This window comes from Psammomys obesus, unplaced genomic scaffold (assembly GCF_907164565.1).
Source record: "Psammomys obesus unplaced genomic scaffold, mPsaObe1.curated_primary_1811, whole genome shotgun sequence".
In the NCBI taxonomy this organism is placed as follows: Eukaryota; Metazoa; Chordata; class Mammalia; order Rodentia; family Muridae; genus Psammomys; species Psammomys obesus.
Window position 1 is genome coordinate 7,610,974 of NW_026592666.1, and position 10,691 is coordinate 7,621,664.

The 10,691-nt window shown below is 47.0% G+C and overlaps 1 protein-coding gene across 2 annotated transcripts in view; it reads right to left on the bottom strand.

Annotated features, from left to right (window-relative positions):
- Tiam1 (TIAM Rac1 associated GEF 1) overlaps positions 1-10,691 on the bottom strand; it is a 211,521-nt gene that overhangs the window by 16,723 nt on the left and 184,107 nt on the right. For both annotated transcript variants that reach the window (XM_055614916.1, XM_055614917.1), the window contains 5 exons: positions 9,899-9,967; positions 9,499-9,624; positions 7,270-7,378; positions 3,843-4,022; positions 3,610-3,728 (listed from right to left, as the gene is read on the bottom strand). In XM_055614916.1, the coding sequence (XP_055470891.1) occupies positions 3,610-3,728; positions 3,843-4,022; positions 7,270-7,378; positions 9,499-9,624; positions 9,899-9,967 (603 nt within the window). The remainder of the gene's footprint in view (positions 1-3,609; positions 3,729-3,842; positions 4,023-7,269; positions 7,379-9,498; positions 9,625-9,898; positions 9,968-10,691) is intronic.

A 10,691-nucleotide genomic window follows, 5' to 3' on the forward strand; every position in this document is an offset into this window, starting at 1 on the left:
AAGTAACATATCAACCCAGGACATGGAAGTCAAGGGACCTAGTCTCCACCATCTGGTCCCCACATTGCTCCCACGGAAGAGGATACACGTAATCAGGTACTCAGGAAATGTGCTGAGATACAGTCTTAAGGTAGTTTGTCTTTACAAAGTCTTTGCAATTGGGGGTTCAAACTCTGCCTCCTCCAGGACACAAAATTTTATGTGTGCACATGTGTATCTGTCTATCATTGTGGTATGTACGTGACTACCGTATAAATGTGATTCTGGTATGTATGTAATACATATGTACACAACGAGTGTGATTGTGGTGTATACACACACACGGTATATGTATGTATGTGTATCAGGCATGGGTAGCACATATGTGGTGTGGTGTGGTGTGTGTGTGTGTCATGCAACTTCTTTTGTGTGATATTCTAGTACCCTCTGCCAAACGAGGCAGAATCTAGATCCCTTCCCATGTGATTTGGGGCGTGGCCATGACTTGGGTGGTGGATGTGACATAATGTGTCTCTACTAGCCCTCTACTAGTCCTGCCATGAATACCCAAGACAGGATCTGAATCCTCAAACATCTATCTGGGTCCTAGAAGGAAGTCTTCAGGGGCATGAGTGAAAACGGGCTGCTGTAACCCCTGGGATGTCCTGACAACCTTCCACTTTGGTGAGGGTACCAGGAGGCTCAGGGCTGCTCACTCTGCCCACCCTCTTCCCTTGGGTCTGCAAAGCCCTTCTGAATCTTCCTTTGAAGCCTCCACAGTAAATTCTGTGAGGAGGCATGCATTACTGGGCCACAATGCCTCACTGAGTTAGGCTATGGGAGGCACTCCTCTAAGGAAAAATCTCCACCACCCACTCCTACCCCAGCTTCTTCTAACTTGCTGGGGCAAAAGTGATGCTCTGTAGGCTCCAGATAAACTCCCCAAGTATAACCCAGGATGTGAGGGGTACTGAAGGTCCAGGCTTATCATAAAGTATTTCCTTACCAGCTTTGCTCTCTGTGAACCTATCGATCTTCAGTGATATCCCAACAAAGGTTGGCTGTGAAACAGGAATCAGGTGCCCTGTGTCCCTAAGATGTGGCCATTTTAACATAAATCTTCAGCCACTGCCCAATCTTCCTAACTGCTTACAACTTGCTCACAGCTCACCACGTTCTCACTGAATGCTGCCAATGAAAGGGCGTTACCTGGATTAAGAAGCAATCCCGTGAGGAGGAGGACCTGAGTACCCCCCACACCGCCATATCTGCACTACTGCAGTGGCGACGCACGCTTGCCAACGATCTTGGCCCGGACCCCAAGGCTCACTCTCCCTAGAGTTTTATTCGTGGGGGTTAAGCCATTGGAAGGCCCCAGCTCCTGGTCCTCCTGCTTCGTCCTCCCGGTGGCAACCATGTGTCACTGTCTAGCTAACCATGCCAGGCTATGTTCTGACACTAGAGTTTTCTTAAAAAAAAAAAAAATTTAAATTACTACAAATGCTTTACAGAAGAGTGAACGCATATTCCAAAGCCGCAGCATTTGTCCTTTCCAAACCTTGATGGATAAAATGATTGCTTCTACGCCGAGGACACAGTGCAAAGATGCATTTCAGTCAGAAAGGACACACCCTTTGCAGTGTGCTTCCCCAGGCTCTCAGCACCAAGCATGGTGCTCTGAAGCAATCCCAACTCCATGAGGTGAGAGGGGCAGATATGCAGCTTCCGTCAGTGGCCCTCACTGACTCCCTCCAGCTGCAGAAAACCCAGCTTGCCCTCATCAACTCACCCCAGGAGCTCTTTGCTGCACACATACAAATCCAAGTGCTTAGGCTTTCGTGTGCACCCTCACAAGCTCATTTTCACATCTCTATCTCATTTTCACTTCACTTCCTCCTCCATGTTATCTTTTTGACAGTCTGAAGACCTATCCTGTTTCACTGAGCACATGTAAATAAGCCTGGGTCTGGCAAAAGGGCCCAGTGGCTAAAGGCACTTGCTGGCCAAAGGAGAGAATGGATTCTGGCAAGCTCCTCTGACCTCCAAATGCTGTGGTATCCGCACCCACACCCCACAAATATATGTGGTTAAAAAACCCAAACAGCTGGATAATGGCCCTCTGTGTTCATGGGGAGGAGTGTTCTTCCCCAGCTTTGTTCTCACCCTCCTGATTGCTGCAGAATATCTGCATAGCCCTTGCTGTCCTGGACTCGCGTTGTAGATGAGGCTGGCCTTGAACTCACAGAGATCTGCTTGCCTCTGCCTCCTGGGTGCTGGGATTAAAGGCGTGCACCACCACCACTTGGCAGTAACTGCTTCTTTAAAACAGAATTTTGACTATGCTGACGAGAACTATGGTCACTGGAGCCAGCACCTGCCTAAGAATCATTTGCCAAGTACCAACTATGAGGCTGGTACTTGATAAATAGAAGATATTCTAATCTGGGGACTCAGAGTTGCCCTTTGATGGCATTCACAGAAACAGCCCAGACTGGGTAAGGACATTCACTTCCTCATGCACTACAGATTAATAAGATCAGAGACCCCAAAGGCAAAGAGCAGAGCTTCAGAAACATGTTTATTCTACCAAGAAACAGCTCGGGTAAAAATAAAGATTCATGCGTAGCCTTGAGCATAACTGTCAGGTTGATGCCTAGGAGGCAGATTGTGGGGTACACCTCTGAAGGGCTGTCTGGGTTAAGGCTGGTCTCAGAGGATGACTGTGAGAGTTTGTCTTAACTGCCTCGGGAAGGTTCATCTTAATTGTGGGCAGGGATCCTGGACAGGGTAAACAGAGAAGGCAAGTGGACCACAGCATGTGAGCACTGCTCTCTCTCTGACTTACAACACAATGGCATCAGCTCCTTCAACCTCTGCCACCCCCAGCCATGGGGAACTTTACCCTGACCTGTGAGTCAACATACACCCCCTTTTTCAGTGCTGCAGTCTGAGGATTTTACCAAAGCAATGGGAAAAGAAACTATGACACACAGGCTTCAAAGACAAGTGTCCTTGTACAGCAGTTTCCTCAAGATTGAAGCATTTCATCTCCCAGGAAGGAAATAACTCAAAACAGCTTCAGGAAGTCCCTGAAACTAACCAGATTCACTGGGACCCTCCCTGTCAGAGTAAGAAGAAGAAAAAAAAAAAAGTCAACTCAGAGTCACTTTCAGACAAGCCAGGATGCAAAAAGACCAGTCTCCTGGAAGAAGCAGAAACCAGCTGAGTGGCCTGGAAGAAATTTAGATCAACTGAGTCACTTGGGAAGGACACTCTCCAACCTGTTGAGCTGCCTGCAGGCTGCGTAGAGTGCTCCAGATTTCCTGCTTTTGTGAACTGTCACCCATGCTGGGCTGGGCTTTGGCGATGTAGTTGTCTTTGAGTCATTTCTGCTCCTGTAAGTAACCCCTCACCCACACTCCTGTAAGTAATCCCAGTAAAATTCACTGGCTTACCAAGTAGTACTTCTGTGGCAGCTATACTTTGGTCTGTCGTGGGATGCTTTTTGGAGGTGAGGTGTGTCTGTGTTGCATCCCCCCCACCCCCCGGCCCCAGTTTGTTGTACAGCATGGGCCAAAGAAAACAGTCACACCTTATAAAAAGAGAGCATAGGGGGAGGGGTAATTTCACCTCTTTCTTCTCTCCCGTCTGCTCGGCAATCAGTTGGTCAAACACAGCCCCAAACTCTTCGTGGATCTTCTGCATCTCATTGATGTGACTCGCAACCTTGTTCATGGTCTTGATGGCCACTAGAAGAACACAGGCATTGAGAAGGGGCTGTGCAGAGCTCAGGCTGGGACACGTGCCGTGGTGTGTGTGTGGTGTGCGTGGTGTGCGTGTGTGTGTGTCCGGTATAGCCTCACCATCCAGGTGGTAGTGTTCCTCACTCTCCGCATCGGTCAGCGCAAACAGCTCCCTGAGCAGAAGCGGGTACTTGAGGACCCTCTGGATGGGCTTGATGAGGTAAGACTCCAGCGTGGAGGAGTGCTGCTGCCTGGGGTTCTGGGCATCGAGGAATGCCTTGAAGGCCGTGTCTGTCTTGGCTGGAAGGGACAGAACACAGACCATCAGGGTGGTATGCCCCAGTGGCTTCCTTCCACACTCGCTCTAATTTCAAGGCTTCTTTTATAGGACTGGGCACAGCGGGCTCTGGGATAGGGGAGGAGGTCTCTGCTAAGGCTTGCCCTGGGTGGGCCTGTCAGCCGTGTGTGATTGATGGGGGTGAAGACTAGTTAAAGGATTCTGTTCAGACTCCTCATACTGAGCATGTCTTTCTATTCTGACATTTTGACTCTTACGGTCCTCGGGGAGACTGCTCTTCCCCGGGCCTAGCCAACTTCTAAAGATAGCAAATGCATTGCCTGCAAGAACCAATTCAGGTTGCACCTCTCCCACACCTATCAGTTCAGGAGGTGCCGTCCCTCTGGGTCCCCAACCACTATGGTCATCAAGGCTGGGCCACATGTCACACCACTCAGCGTCTGCCATGCCCCAGAGCCCACTGACATTATTCAAGCTGGCATGCTATTCCTCTGTGTCCTAAACAATCTCAGTGCTTCCCCAAGGGACCCTGCATGGCTGTCTCCTCCTCCTGGAGCCTGTGAATGACAAACTATAGCTATTATCTGCTCCACCAACCTCGCCACACCCGAATAATCCTAACACCTCCAGCTGCAACCGCTGCCTAGCTTCCAAGCTTCTAAGCACTTCACTGCTGGGAGGAATTTAAAAACAGGCAGGGGAAAGGGGGAAAAAAAGACAGAAAGAGCATCCCGTGGCCTCGTTAGGTGGAGTGAGGCTGGACCCACACAGCAGTCTGCTGGATGGTGGGGATCAACCCGGCAGAGTTCAGAGCTCTGGCCAGCACAACCTCACTTTCTTCTGCGCTCCAGCTGAGATGGCAGGTGGCCCTGGGGAGCAGCGGAGAGGGGTACCTACCAGGAAAATGGGGGAAATGGCTAATGCCTTCCAGGGGCAGAGGGAGGCCCGATGCATGAAAGGGAGGTATGGTCTGCCCACGTAAGTTCCCAGTGGACATCTGAAAGGTTTGGTTTGGTGAACAGATGACAGTGCTGGAAGAGGAATGAGCCCCCCTCCGTACTCTGCCTTCCGTGTTTCTTCTCTTCACAACATCATCATGGCTGGAACAGACTCCCTCTTCATACTCAGAACCTACATATTCACCAGGATTCCGTCTGTTCATCAGAAATTAGATATAGCCCTCCAATGAAGACATAAGAGCACCCGGGCTCTCAGAGGAACCCGAAACATGTTTTCATTTTCTTTAAATATATCTCTGCCCCTGGTGGTTAGTTATGTAAGACCGCAGATACTGTATAAAGGTGCCATGAAACAGTGAGTCTTCTGCCTTAAACAATAAGGACAACAGAAGCCCTGGGAGAAGAGCTCCCAGGGCCACAGCTTTTGATCCCTTTTAAATGCTATGAAGAAGCACCATGCTGGGCTCAGCGCCCTACGCCTCTGCTCTCAGCACTCAGGAGGCAGAAGCAGGTGAGTCTCTGTGAGTTCAAGGTCAGCCTGGGCTACATGGCAAGTCCCAGGTTAGCAAGGGCTACTAAGTGAGATCCTGTCTCAAAAGGAGAAGAGAAAGAAGAGTAAAAGAAGGGAGAGGAGAGGGGAAAAGAGATAGAGGAGGGGAGGAGGAAGGAGGGAGACAGATTCCATAGGTTCAACTCATGATTCTCCATTCAAAAAAACAAAAATTTCTTCCAGGAAAAGGACATGAGGACACTGGCCTACACGTGCTAGAAAAGCTGGACTAGCTTGAGAGCTGACACATGGATAAAGCTGGTTTCTAAATTCTGGCTATGTTCAGAGAGGGCCTAAGAAGCTCCTTCCTGAAAAGCACACCCAGATTCTCAAGTGCAAACATCCAGCTGTTGGTCACTAAGTCATAAAGTGCATTTCCTATGACGGAGGAGCCCACTCCCAGAACTACCTGCTGTCCTCCCGTCCAGCCAGCCCAGTCAGCTAAGAATCATAGACACAAGCTCTGGTCCCCCAAAACTCCCAGCTCACTTGACAATTAGAAAAATGTAGGTCATGCCTACTGTTTTATGAGAGAATTTGGAATGATGGTATATTTTTCAGATACAAAAAAAAAGTTATTATTGAATTAAGAAAAAATCCACAGAGGCAAAATTTAATCTAACTGTGTGATTTAAAAAGTACTAATTGCTTAAAGAAAGATGATAATGCATGTATAATTTCACTGCAAAGCAAACTCTATAATGGTTATTTTGGCAATCTGATAATGATTAGCAATCAATAAAAGTTTTAAAACACACACACACACACACACATACACACACACACACACACACACACACACAGCCAACACAGCACGTGTGAAAACATGAGTTAAGACAGAAGAACACGATGGGGAAATTCTAAGAATCCTGCTGCACTCCCAACAAGACTCACATTATCTGGGGCACAGTCTTTTATTATCCAGAGACCTGCATTATTCTAGTATTTCCTAAAATTATTTTAAGTGCCATCAAGCTAGTTCTCTTGGGCAGCAAACATAAACACAACACACAGAGCAGATGTTTTCTTAGCAGCCACACAGCTCGTATCCAGAGACCTATCTGTGGTAGGGATGCAGCTCAATGGCAGTGTTTGTCTTGCATACATAATGCTCTAGGTTTCATTCTTAAGGAGAAGGGGTGGGGTTAAGATGGGAGGGGGAAGAAGAAAGGGGAGGAAGGTGGATAAGCAGGTTGGAAAGGAGAGAGACTAGCAGGGAGAATGGAAAAGTGAGGAGAAAAGAAAGAAAGTGGAGGGGGCAGTAAGAGAAGGGAACTTCCCCAACATAAAAACTATACTTTGGTTTGTGCAAAAATACTACAATAAGAACAATTTTCACAAATATCTGATATAACTTCAGCAGTAACACTGATGGCTGCTACTACACACTTGCAAAATAAAAACAAGTACAGGAAAGCTGACCTCCCGAAACAAAGAGCCTATGAAGCACAGCAAATTATAATAGCACTTAATGAAAAGGAGGAGGAGGAGGACAAGAGTGGATTTTACATCACTGCAAGAAGACTTGCTGAATCGGGCCCAAAATGGCTGAGTCAACACTCTCACTGCAAGAAAACTGATAAATGACAAATTCAAGACAGTAATGCATCTGTTTTCTCAAAACCAATATTGTGGCTTATGGGACTGTCAGCTTTGCACATTGGTGACTCTCAGATTTCTCTCCGAAAGCCATCCTCCACAACCATCCACACCCGCTCAAGCCACCAGATCCTGCCTTACCTTTCACCAGGACCTTAGGGACTTTTGTGTGGCTGGCACAGAAGGCACTGTAGAGCTTGAAGCGGTCCGCATAGTACAGGAAGGAGCCTCCCAGGGAGAACAGCACTTTCTAGATTAAAGAGAAAATGTGCAGTTGCTTCCTCACCCTCCTCATTTAGACTGAGAGCAGGGAGATCCTATCTGTCTCCCTCTCCACACCAACCCGTCTCCATGCCCGTCAAAGCCTTTCTTTGTTCACTGATGTCCTAAAATTGATGGTGGAGAAAGTATTTTGGTTTAAAATGAATGCTATAGATGTTGGGTTTTGTCTTCTCGGTATTTACAGCGATGTTGAATGACCTGAGGTGTCTGAAGGCTGATGAGAAAATAACAGATTTTGGGGAAAGCAGAAATATGCCGAGTTCTCTCATGAGCTCCTTATTGGGAGGCAGAAGGGACAAACCAGATAAATGTAGGAAAGGCTTTCAGCTCCAAAGACATTTCCCTGGTCACCACCTCCACCTTCCCCAAAGCCCTTCCAGCCTCCCCCAGGGAGCAGGTAAGAAACGAAGCAACACACCAATGCAAAAGACACATTCAAGGAGGGAAAGCTGCCATCTCTTCAGCCTGGCCAGGCTGCCTCAAGGGGGTCCTATCAGGACAGACCCTCCTTGTCAGGACAGATACACCTGGTGTGCGATACTTTCTGTCCAAGCCACTTAACATAACTGAAGGAAGATCAAGCAAGAAAGCATAGTCTTGCTTAGAGGCTTTCTTCATTTAGGCTTAGAATTAGAACAGGACTAATGAGATGACTCAGCAGTTAGAAAGTGCCTGCTGTGAAAACTCAGGAACCTGTGTAAAGGTGGAAGGTAAGAAAGAACCAACTCCACAAAGTTGTCCTCTGGCCTCCGAATGCTCACCGTGGCATGTGTGCACACACAATAATTAATTGATTAATAATTTTTAAAAGAATTAAAAGTTAGGTTCCAAGCAAGGGCTTAAGACCTTAGATTTGACTGATTCACCTGAGCTCCTAGAATCAGTTTATCCAACACACAGTGCAGGGAAGTAGTTCAGACAGTCTACTAATAAAGAAAATGTCTTCTTTAGACCAGTGTCAACTTTAGACCGCATTTAGCTGGCATCCACAGTAATCAGAGACCTAAAATCTCTTCTCTTCTTCCGTGTTCAACCTGAGTGCCAGGGCCACAGGACTGTGTAAGGTGTGTCTGACCAAGTCAGGATCACAAATTAAACACGAAATAACACTGCTCTGTTTACAGTAACAGTGGCTAAGTGGATCTCTGTGGTGCACAGGATGGAGGGACCCCCGCCGCACTGCAGCTGCCCAGTGCTGCTCACCTGCAGGAGGTCTGAAGCAAGACCTCCCCCCCCAGGCTAGAGTGTACTGCAAATTCCCAAGAGGAAGCTCCATGAGCCTGATGTGAACAAGCTCATCAGGAAGCAGACTGTGGCTGCCTGTGGTGGGGTGGGATGGGGAGGCAGAAAGAGGAAGGAGCAGGAAATCACACATGGCAGGAACTGGCTTTTCAGAGATGATTATGTCATAGTCCTGACTATAGTGTAGGCATCACGTGTGTATGTCTGTGTGCGCACGCACTCTCACACATACTTACGAGCCTATATTTTAAATATGTACAGTGCTTTGTCAGTTACATTACAGCGGATCTTGTTTTTGAAAGCCAACGCACACATCAGTGAGAGTTTTGTTGATCTGAAATTTGGAACAGGAAATTCCTGCCGGGGAATACGAACCAGGGGAGAGGAAACGAGCCATGGATGAGCAACCCTTACTCAGGCACTAGTCACACATCCTCCCTAAGACCACAAGGATGCTGCGCATCTAGATGGATCTTCAAGCAAAGTTCCCCAGAGCAGGATAAACTGACTTTCCTCAGAGACCAGAGGGGCTGAGTTTTTGTTTTTAGCTAATGTAACCTAAGGTCCATACAGCCTCCAAAGGAGACGATGGCAGATAAATAAGTTTAATCAAGCAAAGAGCACCAGACAAGAAAGATAACTGGGTCTCTCTCTCCCCACCCCAAATCCCTTTAGGACTGTCCCCCAGTGGGGAGCCCTATGAAGTTCTCAGTACTATAATCTGCACAGCCGCCCAAAGATCAGAACACTGCCTGCACCATGGCAGCAGGGGTTCATCCTGACCCACAGGATAATCCAGCAGGGGTACAAAGGAGCAGCATTAAGAAGCTTGAGGACGAGGCTTACCTTGAACTGGTCAACTTTCTCAAGCTTTTCCAAATCAGGGACCAGTCTTACTCCATCTTCTAGAGTTTTAAGGAACTCGACTTGAAACTCTACCATTTCGGTTAAATTTCCAAAGAGTACGTCAAGCTAAAAAGTGAAACAGAATTTAATCTAACCCATATTACATAAGGGCTCAGAAACTTTATTTGGACCTGACTGTATGAGTTCTGAGTTCTAACAAGTCTACTGCTAAAGAATAGAGCAATCCCTCTTGTTCCAAGTGTGTATCAAAACCTACTATGACTAAATGGATTCAAGATGCACCAGTGTTATAAATGCTCACTATCCCATTATTCACTAGCAAATCAACAGCAGTGTGCCCCCCCCATACACACACAATAGCAAGGCAGCCCCACCATACCTCATCCTGGGTGAGAAATGTCTCCTTCTGAAGAGGCTTCAGGTATCTCTCCATGAGGCAGTTTAAGTCCTACAAATTGAAAGGACACTTCATTAGCATACCTAAAAAACTACAAGAAATCTATGGGATGAAGAGACAAATTGTGTTCCAAGTGCTAAGAAGCCAGTGATGAAAGGCCATTAAGATAGGAAAGAATGGGCTTCTTCTCTAAATACCCCATGGGCACTGCTGAAATAAATTCTTTAGCACATGTTACAGGTAAAGGAGCTACATTCAAAATGGACATCCCAATAAAACGTTATTTGCAAAAACAAGCAGCAGGTTAGATATGGCCGGTAGGTCACAACACTATAGAGTTAAATATCTTGACTGAATTAGGCTAAAATATAAGTGGTTAAAAAGGTTACCAGTCCTGGCTGCAATAGGCTTGCAATCCTAGCATGTGGGAGGCTGAAGCAAAGTAATTTTGAATTCAGGGCTAGCCTGGTCTCCAGAGTAAGACCCTGTCTTAAAAAAACAACTGGGGTAGGATCAGAAAAGTTAGTGACATACAGGAAACAGACTTGACCCTTCCACCGAGACTCACATTATGTTCTCAAGAGAATTCAATCAGCTCATCTTCAGGATGTTCAGGAACTTTAGGACTGGTTTCAAAGTTTTCTTATCAATTCTCATCAATGGTGATCCTCCATTTTAAAAGAAACTAAACTTAGCTTGTGTGTGCGTGGTGTGGTATGCCTGTAAACGTGTGTGTGTGTGTGTGTGTGTGTGTGTGTGTGTGTGTGTGTGTGTG